This window comes from Plutella xylostella, chromosome 14 (genome assembly GCF_932276165.1).
Source record: "Plutella xylostella chromosome 14, ilPluXylo3.1, whole genome shotgun sequence".
Classification (NCBI taxonomy): Eukaryota; Metazoa; Arthropoda; class Insecta; order Lepidoptera; family Plutellidae; genus Plutella; species Plutella xylostella.
Window position 1 is genome coordinate 6342529 of NC_063994.1, and position 19028 is coordinate 6361556.

Sequence of the window (19028 nt, forward strand, 5' to 3'; positions counted from 1 at the left end):
GGATCCTGGACACCTGCTATACCGTTTCAATGTTGATGAAACTTCTGTCAGTGTTTTATAATGAGTCAACACACATAATAAACCAGGTGAGATGCTGGCAGGTCTATGGCATCTTGGTGCCCCCATACAAAATGTTAATCTTGGGCTGCTAACTTTTATTTTCTGATTTTCCCCTTGAATATTCACCAAAAGTAATTTAATCTGAAATTGCTGAAAACCGTTTCTAGGTATAAATAATACCTTTCATATGAACTATCATTTGCAGCTGAATTCCTTCAGGTTCCACCTGCAAACTTGAATATTCGTGAAATATTGTAAATTTTTACCCAAAATCTGTCAGAAAGTGGCTCCTGGACACCTGCTATACCGTTTCAATGTTGATGAAACTTCTGTCAGTGTTTTATAATGAGTAAACACACATAATAAACCAGGTGAGATGCTGGCAGGTCTATGGCATCTTGGTGCCCCCATACAAAATATCCATTAACCAACAAGGGCGTCAGAAAGTAAACGTCGTATTTTTTAGTATTTATTTATTTTAGAACATATTATAGTGTTTATATGAATACCTAGCATTGTTATTCCAATGTTTTGGGGCATTTTACATGTTTTAATTGATAAAGTATGCAATGACTGGAGTGACCATCTTAATTTGGTCGGCTATTCAAAGGCTGCTAACTTTAGGCTGCTAACTTCACACACCTGCTTTGATTTAGTATTTGAAGCAATGTTTCATACATAAACCTACTATTCAGAACCTGTGCTAGTTTCACGAATTCTTAAATGGCAAAATCTACCGTTTAAATAATAAAACCTACACGAGAAAGTTCTCGTACAAACCGAAACACCTGCTGGTAACTACGAAGTTGCTTAAATATACATAAACAAACAAACCTTAGTAAGTTTCTTCAATGACGGCATTGCGTAAGAAAAGGTAAATAGGTAAGTGTAGGGGTTCGTATTGTTAAGACGAGGGATCACTCTACCTTGAGAAGACTTGAGTTTCCGAGTAACGACGTAATCTTGTTGTATTATAAGCGTACCGCCTCTAGTACGTGTTTTAAAATTTACGAAAACGAAAAAAGATTAGGTTTTCTGCTGTCATCAGGGCCTGTAGTACGAGTTTTGCAATTTATGTAAATTAAAAAAGTGTTGACGAGCGAATGGCGTAGTGGTTAGTGACCCTGACTACTGAGCCGATGGTCCCGGGTTCGATTCCCGGCTGGGGCAGATATTTGTTTAAACACAGATATTTGTTCTCGGGTCTTGGATGTGCCCGTAAAATGGCAATAGGCCCGCCCCCTATTACATTGGGACTAACATAACACTCTGGCGAAAAGTGGGTGCAGCAATGCACCTCTGCCTACCCCGCAAGGGAGTACATTAGTACAAGGCGTGAGTGCGTGTTTTTTTTTTTTTTTTTTTTTTTTTAAAGTGTTGGTATTCTTCTGTCACCTGCATACATTATCTGTCAAAAGTTTCATTACACTTAGTTTCCGCTAGGGTCTCTTCTTTATATGCGAGAAAACGTAGGTAAACTGAGTTTTCGACAAAGTACTTTCGACAAAGCCCTTGATACAGAGGGCTTAGTGTAGGTTTTTTATTACCGATCGAGCAGTGAAACGTGAAACCTAACGAAAATTGTATGGCGCGGAGCTAATGCAGCTACTTATGTAAGTGGCGTCTCACTCGCTCCATGCAAATTCATGTTTACTCTCCGCATCTCGGACGGTGTAAAAAACTTGCACTCCCCATACTGATTGCATGACAACTCCCTGCTCCCGTTCCATCGTTTTTCATGAAGCTGGAGTAACCCTCCTAGGGCCCACCCGGTGGTTGGGAAGTAACAAATTGCTTTCGAAGTGAGCCTGCGGTTCAGGATCGATTCTCGACTCCTTTAACTATTTAAATGAGACGTCAGGAGATGGATTCGTTTTTCAGTGAGGCATTTTGCTGAAGGATCATTCTGCTAATTATTAGACTCTCGTAATGTAAAAAAATATCAGTTGACGTCACTGCGACTGTCAGTGACTACTAAAACAGTGTATTCAGGTGTAATGTAAAAAATAAGTTTCTTTAAATACGAGTGTGATTGAAGAACTGTGAGTGTCCAATCTAATTTAGTGAAACAATTTTCATATAAAACTGTATAAAATTATGTCAAAGACAATTTGAAAGGGCTGAGAATTGCACGGTGGATAAATCAACCAAATTCGACCTGCTAACTACCAAACTACAAACTCAGTAGGTAGGTGGTACCTATGTTTATTTACCGGAATTAGGGCAAAGTTGAAACTTTATTGCGTTGTTGCTACTGTTCTTAATACGAGTACATTCACTGCGGTAAACTGTTTCGTACATACATACATATACCTACACCTACGTATGTACCTCACATAATAACGTTAATGGTATTTTTTTAATATTACCGAATTATATCACCTACTTTTGTATGGCATTTCATACGTAAACTGTAAACCTAAGCTTATATAATTCAAATCTTAAACGGAAGCCGGCCGATAGGAATCATGTTTAACGGACCCTTTTCCACTGATAATTTAGTAAGTAAATTTTCTTAAGGTTGCTTCTATTGTGTTATCATAGATAAATGCGTCTTATTATGATTATAATAATAATAATATATTGTACCTACACTACCTACCTATGACTTATCAAAATAAATCATCATCACCATCACAACCCATCACGTCCCCTCTGCTGGGGCACGGGTCTCCTTCCAATGAAGGAAGGGTTTAGGCATACTCCACCACGCTGGCTTAGTGCGGGTTGATGGATCCCAACTGCTGAAAATAAATATGCAATAGAAAATACCAACACGTTTCACACATTCCTCCCCTCTCAGGCAGTAACAAGCGAGTCCTGAATTACTTCTGTCTTCCATTTCCGCATGTACTGTCCCAGAGGGCGCCTCCATCGCATCGCCTGTGGCTCACGGGGTCACTCTACAGAATGTTACAAAAGTGGTATACAGGGTGTTGCAAAAAGGGTATACTAAGCCGAAACCTAGTTTTTCAGTTTCGGGCTTAGATATACCATGCTGCACATGTAGGTTTCGGCTTAGTATACCAATTTTGCAACACCCTGTATAGTGGAGTGACTCATGGGGTCAAACTAGAACAACTTTTTTTGTATATAAGTCTTTTGGACATTCGCGAAAAAAAACAATCACCTCCATATGTTTTTATGTTACAGTCTGCCTACTGGTTACTCACGGCACAGGCTTAGCCTAGTGTGAGCACCCCAGCTACCATAGTTTTTTAATCTGGTCCAAATAATTTATAACTGTTTTATATCCATAACATTTATTAAGATAACTTGTGTATATTTTTTGGTTAAATAAACTTTTTTTCATTTTCTTTTTTCGTGAAATTTCAAAAGTCATCGAACAAGTTTTTCAGGATGACCCCCTGAGTCACCCCTTTCAGCTTAGCTTATACCACTTTTGAAACACTCTGTATACTGACGAAAAACGAACGAACGAGCGAGGGCAGTCAACACGTTTAAAACAAGGAGATAGAGTCGTGGCTCGCGCAGCAGCGCTCCAAAACTTAGTTTTTCGACATATACAGGGTGTTGCAAAAAGGGTATACTAAGCCGAAACCTACATGTGCAGCATGGTATATCTAAGCCTGAAACTGAAATCAGAATTTGAAAATTCGCGAAAAAAAATATCATTTTCCATAGAAACTTTGTTTTACTATGGGAATTTTTTTTTTTTTTCGCGAATTTCCTAATTCTGATTTCAGATTCGGGCTTAGATATACCATGCTGCACATGTAGGTTTCGGCTTAGTATACCAATTTTGCAACACCCTGTAGAGTGACCCCCTGAGTGCTATACGTAGGTACTTACTGGGAATAAAGTAAACATGTAGCCCCGGGGTACATGTCCCCCTATTCGATAGAAAATGAATTTTATTTGCATGTGAAAGAAGGCTAGTCAGGAAGTAGTTTAGACGTATGGTCGTGTCTCCAGCGGAGTTCTTTTGGAAATTCTGAAAATATGCTCAAAATAGCATACAGTGTAAATTTTTATTAGTGATCATCCAGAAGGCTGGATGTTGTACGAGATATGTATCTCCTCAGAGTACTTAACTATATACAATACATAAGTAATAATAATTATGTACGGATAGCGATTATGAAGGCACATTTTTTTATACTTTTTTATTCGTAATTCGACTTTGCATACAGGTATGTTTGACTCTGGAAATCGATTTTTTCTTATAAGGAAAATAGTTGAATATTAAAATTAATGTTTGTACCTCAGAATCGCTACAAACTTATCGCTTTGATGCCGAGTTGCAGAAAGGTACTTTAAGCTAATGTCGACATTAAATCTATGTCTGTCTCTTTCTGTCCGTATACTGTCAAAGCAAGGAAATAATACATTTCTATCTATCTATCATGGCGAGCTGATTTTCCACATTTAGCCTCCAAGGTGGGCCATTATGCGTGAAATACCTATGGGGTGACTAGCTATTAAGCCACCCAAGCTCACGCCAGAAAGCCAGTAGACGACCGACCTAGGTTGCTCATGACTTCCCGGAGGGACCCCGGAGATCCGAGGATTTTGGATCGTAGTGTCTCCATCTCCACGCCTTTGCAATGTAACAAGACATGGGAAGCTGTTTCATCTTCCTCCATGCAACTTCTGCAAAGAGGAGTGGTGGAGATTTTCATGCGATATAGGTGTTTATTTAACCGGCAGTGGCCTGTTATGGTACTTATCACGACACGTAAGTTTGCTCTGTCCAAGCATAATAATTTGCGTGTTAGTTTAGTATTAATTAGTGGTACAAAAGCTTTTGTTTGTTTGCACTCGGCACTGTTACTCCAGAGATTGGTGTGGCATTCTGTCGTTCGGGAACGCAACCAAGAGCGAATTTGGTTGAAAGGGATCGGTACTATCGGCTCTGGGCCTATTGGTGCAGTGTCAGATCCCTTTCGTGCATGTTCATCAGCAGCGTCGTTCCCCAGCGACCCGCTGTGCCCTTTTATCCATTGGACGGTTATGGTATTGTTTTGTGAGGCAAGCGATTCTAGAGCTGAGTGACACTCTAGTACTAGCCCCGAATTTATAGTTTTGCTAGACTGTTGACTGTTGTAGACGAGAATGTTGTAGTGCCTGTTGAATATATGGATAAGCGGTATTCGATCACCAATGGCTGCCATCATTGGTTGATGTTTTATGGCTTCCAACAAAATGGATGTGTGTGACGCTGTTGAGTTATTTGCCCAGAGGCCAGCTGCTCTTAGTCTAAAAGCGGCGGCAGCTGCTTCCTGTTTCACCACGAGATGTAATGGTGGAAGGTTGAGAAGTACCTCGAGTGCGGCCGTGGGTGTTGATTTCATGCATCCTGTACATTTAATGCCGACATTAACTTAAAGATCCTTTCTGCAACTCAGTGTTAGTCTCTTGTCGAAGCGTTCTTACCATAGTTTATCTAATTGTATAACACGGTTGATTAAATCATGTAAGTACCTAGTTAACATTCATATAGGTATTTTTCCCATCTAGGTATAACTTCAACATTTAAGTCTCAATGTTTATAAAATGGCATTAAAGCGTTTTACGGTTTTCTTTTATAACATTGTACCGATGTAGTAAACAATTTCACATACGGTATTCAAATCCCGCAGCTGTGGCTTGCTCTCTGCTATTATCGTTGCTATAAAACGGTACGTATCGTAAAACTGAACCATTTACATTTTTGAAGCCATATTTTTACTATTATTCTCAAGAAGCATTGAAGTCAAAATGTACCCTTTCAGGTAACACTTTTTTTCTCTGATAGGGGTCAGTTTTCTTTTTTTTTGTATTGTATTATTTTTCGTATATTTCTGTATCTGTTGTTGCCAGTGTAGCGTTTTTTTTCTTTATCTTTATGTTAGTATAATTAACTTTTTATCGTGACTGTGATAGACACAAGAGCTAGACAAGGGTTCGTCACCATTTTGAAAGGATTGGCCAGTCGGATGAGCGTCAGTCGCTGACTGGCCAGGGTTTGCCGGATGCGATACTGGACGTGGACGTCATTCAAAGAAGCTCCTTTCGTACACCCCTTACATAATACACTCACGGGCGATGAAATGGTTCCACTGAGAAGAGCACCAAATTACTCCGTAACGGAAAACCCTCTGCAACAATAAAGTATATTTAACAGGATATTACCAACTATAAAAACTATATATTTTTGTTGAAATTTTAAATAAAATCTTTTAAAAATATTGGGTCGTTTGGTGTCTTAATTTTGTGAATGTTTTTCATTACCCGTGACCCGTAAGTGTATATGAAATGTACCTACAATAAAAATACTAATAAATAAAAGTAACGTACATTGATGATAATAATTGTCTCATGTGTGACCTTTAATCTGTTGACTAGTTTGTAGTTTATAGGCCACTCGGTAAATCTGCATTATGAGCAAAATTTTACAGCAATAAATGCAAGTGTTACTACATTAACTAATCAAGCTGATTAATACATATTAATAGTAAAAGTTGTTCTAATGTTATTTAAGTAATCGTCCACTGCTTGACATATGAGTCATCCTAAGTAGGGGCTCAACTTAGTCCTTGGCTTGTCTTAGGCGATGATTTTTTCCCCAAGGTGTTTTTTATAGTAGTGTCCAGAAGGGCTAGTACAGGGCGCATTTAAGACGTGACAAGAGTTTTGCATCGCGCTCACTCACATCGCGCAGCCTCAAGAGAGAGCGTGACGGAGAACTCTTATCACGTCTTAATAACGCTCTGTGCTACAGGGCCTGTCCAGGCGTGTACCCTACAGTAGTACATAGGTCTAGTACAGGTTTGATAGTTTGTCGAAAACTATATCCGTTTTCTCTCATACAAAGTGGCGCGCCTCTAGCTTAACAGATAATGTATGCAGATGACCGGAGAAAATGTAAACCCAGGGCATACGCTAGGAGTCAAACCAGGGACTTCCAGCGCTTTAGGCAGTGTTGTATCATATCGTCTTATGTAAGTACCTAATACCTTTCATACTCTTATGTTATGTGTTTACCGAGAAAACGTATATTCCAACATGAAGACTTTCGAAACACATCCATAGTGATTCATGAAACTTTCATAAACTTCAGGAGAAACCTTTCAGCATTACAAACACTCTTGGCGCTTAATGTATGTATGTATATTCGATTGCCTTTGTATAAAGTCACCGAGGAAAAATTGATAGCCTTTGTATAGACCGAGAACCTATCAGATATTAGAGTGCGACAGCTCTCACTTTGCAACGGGGAAAATATGAACGATATATTTTTGCTGTATCAATTTGTATCTCTAATTTCATGAATCAAATACGTCTGTGTAAAATAATTAAAAACCCTAATTATGGCTCTATAAAATCCTTACTTTTGTTGGCATTTGTTTCTGTTACAAAGTTAGCGTTGGCGGACATTACATAGGTACACACGGCAACATCAAATGGTCGGCAGGGCACACTAACGTAGTGTATGTGTGCACACTAACGTTGTCTATGTGTGCATAAACGCAGAAATCGGTTTACACACCAGTAACAAACCACACACACACACACACAACAGCACAAACGAGTTTGCGCGTAGGCAAACGCCCGCATACCAGCTGTGACATAAAAATATCAACCGGTAGTGTTAGTGAAATAGTTATAAAATTGATGTGAAGCAAAATTTCACTACCTGTGTCTATACACTTCGTAGCTCATTGGTAGAATGTTAGACTAATGAAACATAGGTCGTGAGTTCGAGTCCACGGATGGTTATTTTTATTTAACTTAATTCAAATTTTGCGTTCATTTAAACGCTGTTGAGTATAAAATTAATATATTTGAAACTGACAAATGACTACAAGCTGCATAGCTGTCGACTATTTCTCTTCGCCAAAAATATATGGTTCGTTCTTCATTTGAGAATTAAAACCATTCTACCCTCATACAATATGAATAAACGAAATTTGTTTTTAGTTTTAGTGACAATTCACCTCTGCGTCTGCAAAGTGATTCACTTTGTGATTTGTCAATTTAATTAATTACTCTTCGCAGTCAGTATGGAAAGTCACTTAACCATGTTCAAAAAGGCGGAGATAATCGTATTTATATGAACAAAACATTACAATTAGTGAAATCGCAAGACGTTTAACGGTAAGTAACATAGAATTGTAAATATTTTATTTGACTGTTAGAATATTTGTATTTGTATAAGCTAAGTATTTGTTTTTTTTTGTTTGCAGAGGAGAACTGTTCAATTATGGGTTCACCGATACGCAGATTCGGGACATGTAGACAGTAGTCGTCTATACGGATGCATCACCACGCCATCGAGATATCGTAGCTGCACATAGCGCTGATCCGTTCTGCAGCACCCGTTCTACGGCCACAACACATAATCTATCCCTACAAACCGTACGGGTTCACTTGCATGCTGCTGGGTTGCGGTGTCGGAAGCCGACGAAGAAAATTGCTCTAACCGATCAGATCCGACGATGTCGAAACAGAGTGCGTTTTGCGACTGACTATTTTAAACTTTGATTGGTGCAACAATGTGGTGATATTTAGTGATGAAAAGTCCTTTAAGTCAGACAAGGATGGACGTAAGACATTATGGCGAAAAAGTGGTGAAAATTATAATTATTGGGGTTAGCTCAGTAATTTTTATTTTTCCATTTGTATAAGATTTTAGTTATTTTGTTAAAGACTTATTATTATTTACAATTATGGGTAAGCCAATGTGTTAATGATGTTATTGTTACTGAGGTTGGAATAAGTTATCTTATTTCTAGCTAATTAACATGTTGATTCATATAACTAATGACTTGCCTATTTACTTTAGTAAAACAGCCAGTCCATCCTTTTCTGATGTTTATTATGATTTAAAACTGCTAATTGAAAATGTTCCTTATTAATATAAACTACAACTATGTTTTAAAACGAAAAACAACTAAAACGTAACATCCTTAATGTTTATGTTACGGCAAGAATAAATTTGGTAATTTTAACACTTAATAACTTGTTTCATTTACTTTCTGTGTTGCTTTTATTCGTATATACTACAATACTATTATTAACCATCTTAAAAATAAATTAAATCTATAAAAAAAAAAACAAAAAAGGAATATTGTAAAGTTCAGTGGGATTTGAACCACCATACCGATTATTGTAAGTCTTGTATCATACCAACTGAGCCATTCAATCTATTACAATGCCTTGCAAAATTTTGCTGCATATCATAAAAACAATGAATCATTGTCACTGGCACAACTACATGCTTACAATATCCGTGTGTGGGTTGCCCAGAACTAAATAATTACGTCGACGTCGCCGACACACACATACACTACCTACGTTAGTGTGCCCTGCCAACCATTTAACGTTGCCGTGTGTACTACTCCGCTGTGAACCTATCGCGAACTTGTTTAGACAACGATTTTCGGATTCAAAATATACATATTGCATTTGACACTATAATTAGGTAGTCGTAAATGTTATTTCGTTTTGACTTCACGATAGTATTCCTGGATCGACGACCTAAGACATACTTGTGGTAGTTTTATAAGAAACGTAGAGGACAGAAGGAAAGCCCTAAATAAAGCATTGAATTATTATATATATAAACACTCACACCTTGTAAATGTACTCCCTTGCGGGGTAGGCAGAGGTGCATTACTGCACCCACTTTTCGCCAGTGTTTATGTTAGTCCTAATGTAATAGGGGGCGGGCCTATTGCCATTTTACGGGCACATCCAAGACCCGAGAACAAATATCTGTGTTTAAACAAATATCTGCCCCAGCCGGGAATTAGGATTCAATTATTGTTGGTTATATTATATTCAAATGTAGTTAGACAAAATAAAAATATCGTTTATCGGTGCACACTGAGTTCTACAATTATAATTAGAGTGTATTATCTGGATAACAATTAGTGATTAGTTTAAACAGATGCTCTACTGAATTGCGCGTATTCATTTCAATTCGTCGAATAATACTACAGATTAATAATTAAACATTGAATACTGTACTTATACATAGAATTTAATTTATCTTTTTGTCAACTTGCATGATTCAAAATGCTTTAGTGCAACGAAATGCAAACATCTAGTATGTTTGCTTGTGTGTACCGTTAGCATAATCAATTAGAAGTTAAGAAAATAAAAAAAAATGTTTACTTACACAAGTTAATATTGCTAATTGTCGAGAAGATTGGTTATGCAATCTGCAAGCTGAATTGGCAGTAGGCCGGCCATATAATATACATAAACATATATGCCGAAAAAACCGATGACCGACGGCTTAAACGCGTTCTCGAGTGGAGACCACAAACAGTTTTCAAGTGGAGACCACGAACTGCCAAGCGTAGCGTACCTGAGCTAGGTGTGGATGATTCAAGCTGAGGATGATGATGATGATCATGAATGGTTATGCCGTAGGCTGGGTTACTGACTGAGATTCCGATTTGATTCTTGCTCAAAGGGGCTACAGTTAAACCTTAAACAAAAAATCTGAGCAAACAATAAATACCTATGTCGCAAATAAAATTAACTTGACTTGTTATGGCGACAGTACATTTCCAATGCTGTGAAATCATGCTCAATGTTCATGGACAATAATACGTATTTTTTCAGTACAAAATAGCATTTCGATCAGACGCAATGATTTTACTTGCCGTCCTATTTTTGTCACTCGTAAGTTTTTAATTAAGTTTTTCATAGGCGTACCATTTTATAATCTGGGTACTAAAGCTGTATTGTATTATTGTAAGTAAAAAGTATAATGAAAAAGTAAAATTGTGTTTTTATTAGGCATCATCGTTAGTGAGCGGGAAGCCGAGGCATCAGCAAGATGATGAAGACCTGACTTTTTATTGGAGAAGATGTGAGTTGTTAACATCCTAACTAATATTATAAATGTGAAAGTAACTGTGTCTGTCTGTCTGTCTGTCTGTCTGTCTGTCTGTCTGTTACACTTTCACGCCAAAACTACTGAACGGATTTGAATGAAATTTGGTATACATACGGTAGACCCTGGGAAAGAACATAGGCTACTTTTTATCCCGGAATTCCCACGGGAAAACTTTTTAAGGCGAAGCGAAGCGCGCGGGAACAGCTAGTTGTACAATAAATACATTTATCTTCATATTCCTTAATACATATATAATGACATCACACCCCTTCACGACTTTTTTGCCACCCTGTATACAACTCGGTTTACATATTCGGACAAGTAGTTCAAATTTATATTTCTTTGAGAATTAATATGGTGTTTTATTTTTTTCGCGTGAGAAGTGGTTACATTTTAGTGAACACTTGGACATGCAATACCGCAATACAAAATTGATGCTTTTTGATTTTTCAGATTGATGTATTGAAGTATTACCGGAATCAGACTTTTTTGGGCTATAAATAAACCGATTAAGATATAGTTAGCCCTGTGCTCCTATATACTATAAATGAAAGCGCACATTGTTTTCAACCTACTTGGAAATCTACTTGTTGTCCATGAGTTCTAAAATTTAAACTCGAATAAGTACTCAATTCTCGTAAAAAAATATTACCTAGTTACATAATACAGAATTTGATTGCTTTTTCTTGTTTTATTTTGACATATACGACCTTTAAACAAAATATATGCCATTTATAACAAGGAAGTCTAATAATACCGGTATTAATACCGGGATCCCGGTATTGAGTTATCATACCGGAACTCAATACCGGTATTGAAAATAATTCCGGTATTGCATGCCCTAGTGCACACCTACATGTATGTAACCATCCCTAACTCAATGCCTAAGGACAGAGTGCCTCGACTGGCTTTTCCGTTTATACATAGCAATCTATGGACTGGATACCATTCCCATGGCGACCTTCGGCGGAAACAGCCGTTGCCCCAATAAATATTGTTATAAGTACATAATAAATCATGTTCATTCACTGAAGATATTTTGAATTAGGCATACATGTATTAGACAATATTGGAACAGGTGATAGTTTCCATAGGTATGTAGGTACGTAGCATTAAGTATATCTATTAAGTATATGGGTATTTTGTTTATTTATTTATTTTTATTTATACAAATCATGTTGTAACATAGTTAGGTTTTTAAATTTACATGCCATTAAACCTGAAGGGTTTGTCTTGACACTAGATACAATCGTGGTCTTCATACGTGGTAAAAGGTTATTCCTTACGAATCAGTTAATAACTGCTACCTGCCGACTAACACATTGGCATCTATACTGCAACGTTGTTCGCCTGTCAAACACCGTCAGATCCGTACAAGTTACGTCAGATTGGCAAGAGAGCGACTTTGCTTATGGATTGTTAATGGTTAATGTTCGGTGGTGGTATTTAATTGTTATTTTTTTATGTATCTTTATCTTATTAGTGTGTGTATATATTCTACCTACACCGAATAAATACTATCTATCTTATCTTATCTATTTCCCAGCTCACCCTGCTCCCTGCAAGCCGTTCACCACGTTCTATCAGGCGTGCAACAAGTGCGTGTGCGCCGCCGACTCCGTTCCCTACTGCACTAGGATGGACTGTCCGAAAGAAGGTTAAAGATTTTTGTTATAGAGTTAGGTTTTTATAGAGTTCTCCGCATCCTAACTAATATTATAAATGCGAGGGTAACTGTGTCTGTCTGTCTGTCTGTCTGTTACTCTTTCACGCCAAAACTACTGAACGGATTTGAATGAAATTTGGTTTACATATGGTCTAGACCCTGAGAAAGAACATAGGCTACTTTTTATCCCGGAATTCCCACGGGAAAACTTTTTAAGGCGAAGCGAAGCTCGCGGGAACAGCTAGTAACCTTATAAAGGTAAATGTTTGCCTGTCGGCATCGCACGCAACGGACGCATCGTATTCAGTTACAGTATTCTTTGTATAGTAATCCTCCAAACATTTATGACAATCCGATTGGTGGACGCTTACTTTAAGGATACGAATATTGTTATGTTTGTACACTATAATGTTTGTCACAGACAAGCTTAGAAGAAGAAGACAATGTAAACAACGACGGTGACGTTGGTCCCATTACGTTTGAATGAATATACTAAATTAAAACTGATATTTTTTTACAGGGCCAACTATGAAGGACTTCAAACATCAGAAAGTGCTAGGAACCCCAAAGGACAAAGCTGAAACGAACTTGATGATTAAAAGACTTTTGACCCGTGGTCAACTTTAACCATTAGTCAAGTCGCTTGTCGAGCATGACAGCTGCAAATAGGTACATAAATATACAGGGTGTCCCAAAAGTCAACGTCATCCCTTAAAGGGCTGATAGGTCAACTCATGAGAGGCCAGAATATCACAATATGACCTTAGTAAAAACTCGATAATTTTCGAGATATTGACACTTTTATAAATTTGCTGAAAATCGACACCTTGGATCAGTTTTTTGCGTGCCGCCGGTACAAAAATCCATATTGTTAGAATTTGTTTGGTGTTTCATCACCCTGTATAGCCCTGCTATTGATCGCAGTAAAAAAAAATATCGAATAATGCTGTATGTTTAAAAGAAACACGGTTTTCAAAGTCATAAAAGGTAATCGTATTTTTTTATAAACAACTTTGACTCTACATACTGTAAAAAAAATTTACCACGCAAACCTGGCACCTTATTTGAAAAGATTGCTCATTTAATGCAGTTTACAAAATGGTATGAAACGTTGCTATTGTTTCAATTAACAAAAAAGTTATTGCTATTTTAGTACAAAACGACCTCGATTTAAAATTGTTTGAAGGAAATTTATCTGACTGAATTTATTAAGGGTAAGTCATGTTGGAATGAGTAAAAGTAAAATAGGTGGTGTGGCCGGGAGTGGGAAAAGAGACAACGTTGTCACAGTTAATAAAAAGAACGCATTTTGACTATCTTTCTCGAAAAAAGTGGACTATAGCAACTCCACATTCCCCATAAATGTAGCGCATGGTAACGTACATTCCTGAGTAGTGCTAATGTGTGATATAATGAAGTAAAACGCTTACACATTGTACACCCACAGTATCCAAAAAAGGGACAGATCAGTTTGTCATTAACATTACTTGTTATTTATTTTGAAGTTATTGTTAAACAAAACCAAACTCTCAAAATTATGATTATGACCATTAATGAGTATTATTTTTTGCTGATTATGTACTTAATATAATAATGTGGTGTTATAATTCTGAGAAATAAAAATAAAAGTCAATAAATGTTTGTTTTATTTTAAATAAGGTGTAAAAAACGCAAAATATGTTTTATAAGAGTTTGGTAAGTTTTTTCTTAGCTATTTTTGCGTCATCTATGTTGCCACGGCTGACCCCATCACCTATTTTACTTTTACTCATTCCAACATGACTTACCCTTAATAAATTCAGTCAGATAAATTTCCTTCAAACAATTTTACATCGAGGTCGTTTTGTACTAAAATAGCAATAACTTTTTTGTTAATTGAAACAATAGCAACGTTTTATACCATTTTGTAAACTGCATTAAATGAGCAATTTTTTCAAATAAGGTGCCAGGTTTGCGTGGTATATTTTTTTTACAGTATGTAGAGACAAAGTTGTTTATAAAAAAATACGATTACCTTTTATGACTTTGAAAACCGTGTTTTTTTAAACATACAGCATTACTCGATATTTTTTTTTACTGCGATCAATAGCAGGGCTATACAGGGTGATGAAACACCAAACAAATTCTAACAATATGGATTTTTGTACCGGCGGCACGCAAAAAACTGATCCAAGGTGTCGATTTTCAGCAAATTTATAAAAGTGTCAATATCTCGAAAATTATCGAGTTTTTACTAAGGTCATATTGTGATATTCTGGCCTCTCATGAGCTGACCTATCAGCCCTTTAAGGGGTGACGTTGACTTTTGGGACACCCTGTATATTTTGTTGGTTATTAACTAATGGTAGCCATTTTTGACCAATGGTTGAGTTAACTAGGGATCAAAAAACTGGCCCTAAGACAAAACGGTCATTAAAAAAACGTGGCTGCGTTGTTATTTAATAGAACCTCAGAACTAAACTTATTAAATATTACGAGTAAAAAGAATGAGGGGTGTACGTGTAACGGATGGCATCCGACAGACCCAACGCCGAATAACGGACCTAAAGGCCTAGCACGGAGGCAATTAAGACGTTACAAAAGTTCTCAAGATGTAAAACTTTTGTCACGTCTTAAACGTGCTAGCCCTTCAGCAACAGCAAGGGATTATTGGTTAAATTTTGACACATCTGTCAAGAATTTAATATGGAAATGACGTATAATTGATGAACCAATCCCTGATTACGTTATAACCAACTATGGCGAAATTGGAGCTAAGTACTAAGTAGGCTATCGTTCTAATTAACCGATAACATATATTATTATCGTATTCATCATCGCAATATTTATTACCTACTCTATAATCCCGTACGGCACAATCAATCAATGCAGTATTTCAGTGAGAATATTTACCTACCAGCCCAGTATCTACATAGAACCATATTTTTATGAAGAGAATAATAAATATCGATATGTTTATAATTACGTTATCAACTTATTAAAAGCTCCGATTAATCTATAGGGGACACACAAAATCAGAGCATCAACAGCATATCAAAGTTTATATTTACGATAAAATTATAAAAATAACATCACAAGTATCCGTAAGCGATAAAACTATCAACCAGATCCTGGACCCGCCGAGCCACCCTCACTAGGGTTCCTTGCTTCATCATGCCCATACCACCAGGGTCCGCCTCCAAGGCAGCTTGGTCCTGAATATCCGATAAATCAAACGCCTCATCAGACTCTCTGAAAATGACACTCGCGAGCACCAGTGACAACCCTAGACAGAACTTCCCGTATCGCTTCAAATCCGCATCCATTTTGTCCCTCGGGTAAACGAAGCTGGACTTCAAATTGTAGTGGAATAAGGAGTCGTCGAGTACTTTGTAGTAATGGTCGAGCCAGTCGTGGTAGTGGTCCTTCCTCGTGGCCAGGTCTGTGCAGTTGAAGATGAGATACAGGATGTCCACGACAGGGGAGGACAGTCTTGACAGCTGGTAGTCTATCATCATACACTCCACCGATTTTCCCTCCTGTAAAACAAAAATTAATGAAACTTCTAAACCTACACGGCATTATTTCAATCATAAGTGAAAATTGCATAAAGTTCAAATTACAAAAGAAAGTAAGTATTCTGATGGTTTTATACTTTTATCGGTAAATCGATATATTTTAAGTTACCTATATATTTTTATCTTACTGGATCGTGCATCTACTTAGTCTGGCGTAGTGAGTCACAGCTGACTCATAGCATAAGTCTTAGATAAGTATATAATTAGTGAGTGATACGATATACCAGCGATAGCTTAGCTAAACAGTCGTGCATTAATGGATGAACAAGATACTTTCAGGGTACATAGAAGTGCAGTAATGACGTAGGAATCATTCAAAAAAGTATGTTTTTATAAAATATTACCAACCTGCAGTCTAAACATGATGTTGTTAGCCCAGCAATCTCCTTGTAGAATAACGGAATATTTTCCATTCTCATTAGATTTTTTCAAATTCTCTGCCACTTCACCAATATTACTGACAGCGCCCTGAGCGCGTTTCTTGTCTTCATCTGACTTCAGGAATCCAAGTAGCATTTGCTCTAAAGCTACGAAAGATTTCTTCATATCTTCATTCTGCGGTTGACTCCACGTGTCAAATAATAAGTTTGCGTACTTTTTATGCAATTCAGGTTCCTTTTCTTGCAGCGCGAATGACAAAGCATGTATTTGAGCCAGTTGTTTCAAAGCCATTCTGACCTCATCATTTGTTAAGGAAACCATTCTGTCTCGCATTTCTAAATCTCTTTCTTTGAGGTCTTCGAGCAATATTAGTTCGTTGAGCTCATCACTGACAGTACCATAGCACTTGGCGCGAGGTATGCGGTCGTGTGGAGGGACATCGGCTGCGTTTTGGAGCTCATCGAATTTCGGCAAAACCTCCTCGTACATTATAGTTTCGTTTGAGAACAACTTTGCTGCTTGAATCATCAAACGCAACACTTCATTGGTCGGAGCGACTTTTGCGACCATTCTGATTGGCCTTCCATCCTTCGTGTCTGCTTTGATTCGTAGGACTGAAGCTACGTAGTTGTCTCCTTTCTTCCCGACTGTCTCGACGGTGACTGGTCCACCTCCATGGTCAAGTTTCTCAAGAGCCTTTTCCACAGCTTTCCTCTGAATGTCACTTAGATTTTCTATTTCTCCTACAAACTCCATGACGTGTTTGATCTCTGACAACAAAAGTTGTTTTGAATGCGAGTTTCAACTTTTATTAACGACCGGGTTATCAATTTGTTCGTGGAATTGGTAGAGATAAAAAAACGATTAGGTACGTAGGTACACAAAAAGATGACGTTATTATTATTAACAAAGGTCAACGAATTTGTCTGATGAAGTCAAGGTCATCGTGTGACTAAATTATAGTTATAATATACCTACCTATTTAATATTTATACAATTAACAATGAAATAAATAAATAAATTGGTATAGTATATTTGTAGGGGTCCCGCCTGTATTGCTGATGATAAAATAGTAAAGGTGAATAATAAAGTGCACACATCATTTATTGAAAATTTCTGAGTAAAATAAAACATTTGGGTAACAGTTATTACCTATGAGGCATAGCATAATATAATATTATATTAGAGAAAGCCCGATGATAAGTGATTAATACATACACCCGGGTCCGCGTTGTTCTATGATAAATACGTACTTAGTATATACTATCATGACCCATCACGTCCCCACTGCTGGGGCACTCCTTCCAATGAAGGAAGGGTTTAGGCCTAGTCCACCACGCTGGCCTAAAGTGGGTTGGTGGACCCCAACACAAGCAAGGTTGTGCTGAGAGAGTTGTCGGGTAAGTGGGCAACCCGACTGTCAGATGTTTTCAAAGCTGCCCGAAGGCCTCTGACTAAGCTTAACGACTGCTGCCGAAGCGGCAACTTAGTACTTACTGAGTATAAATTATCTCTCTCGTTTCATAATGTAGAGAGATATAATAAGGAACTCTGTATGAACGGCTAGCATAATAACCATTTATGTTATGTTCACAGCGATCACTTGAAAAAGAAACACGTAATACAATTCTGAATATTCCCCAAAGAAATTATCATTTCTTGGAATCTCCGTCATGTTTCAAAGTATCCCTGGAGATGTTTAAAAATATGCCTTTCTTTCGTAAAACCAAATTAGATACTTCCTATGAGCGGATAAATAAACACATTTTCAGCGTAACTTGACGTTTTATGAATTAACTTTTCTTGTGTGCCGTATTCCAGGCAGGTCAGTGATTCCAAATTGCCAATTCACTATCGTTTTAGAAACATACCTCACTGTACAGTGCGACAAACTTATCTGTTCCGGTGAGACCTAACGTACCTAAATGTCTTCATTATTGTAGAGTCTAAGTTTGCCCATAGTAGTTTTTAGTATAGTAAGTAATGAGATATGGATGTTTTGGTATGCATTTTATCAACTGTCAAGTAAATACTAATTGCTAATGAATTGTACCTGCCTTTTTACTTAATTATAAAAACTAAAGTTTACCTAAAAAAACAGAAATGTTACTGGATAAATAATAGCAAATGTAAAAGAGCATGGGATTCATTGAGAATATAATATTTCAATGTAAGAGCCTGAAATAAGAATTTAGCAAAGTGTAATCTTTGGGGCGTTGCTACTGGTGTTGGATATGACTATATTTTATTTTTAGTAATAAAATAACCTACTCTCCTAATTACCGTTTATAACTTCATTATGGTACTTTCATATTAATTTACGTCTATAATACGTTTAATTTTGCAACACAATCTCAGCACTCAACGTTGTGATTTTTACAAGACGAACGAGCCTGTATCCTAAGTACACTAGGTTCTACTTAAGGGTGCTCCTGGGTCCTATCTATTGTATCCTCAAACCTGGTTGCTTCGCAAGATCATTGCTTTATTGGCCACTACTTTATGCCAA

At 37.2% G+C, this 19028-nt stretch overlaps 2 protein-coding genes across 2 annotated transcripts; one reads left to right on the top strand and one right to left on the bottom strand.

Annotated features, from left to right (window-relative positions):
* Positions 1–10570: 10570 nt before the first annotated feature.
* On the top strand, positions 10571–13226 carry LOC105384517. The gene is made up of 4 exons (XM_038120455.2): positions 10571–10698; positions 10816–10888; positions 12462–12572; positions 13102–13226. The coding sequence occupies exons 1-4, from the start codon at positions 10666–10668 to the stop codon at positions 13206–13208; spliced, it is 324 nt and encodes a 107-aa protein (XP_037976383.2). The 5' UTR covers positions 10571–10665; the 3' UTR covers positions 13209–13226.
* Positions 13227–15603: 2377 nt separating this feature from the next.
* On the bottom strand, positions 15604–17320 carry LOC105384146. Its single transcript, XM_011554337.3, has 2 exons — positions 16487–17320; positions 15604–16099 (listed from the first exon to the last, which is right to left on the bottom strand). The coding sequence occupies exons 1-2, from the start codon at positions 17273–17275 to the stop codon at positions 15653–15655; spliced, it is 1236 nt and encodes a 411-aa protein (XP_011552639.3). The 5' UTR covers positions 17276–17320; the 3' UTR covers positions 15604–15652.
* Between the last annotated feature and the right edge of the window lie 1708 nt (positions 17321–19028).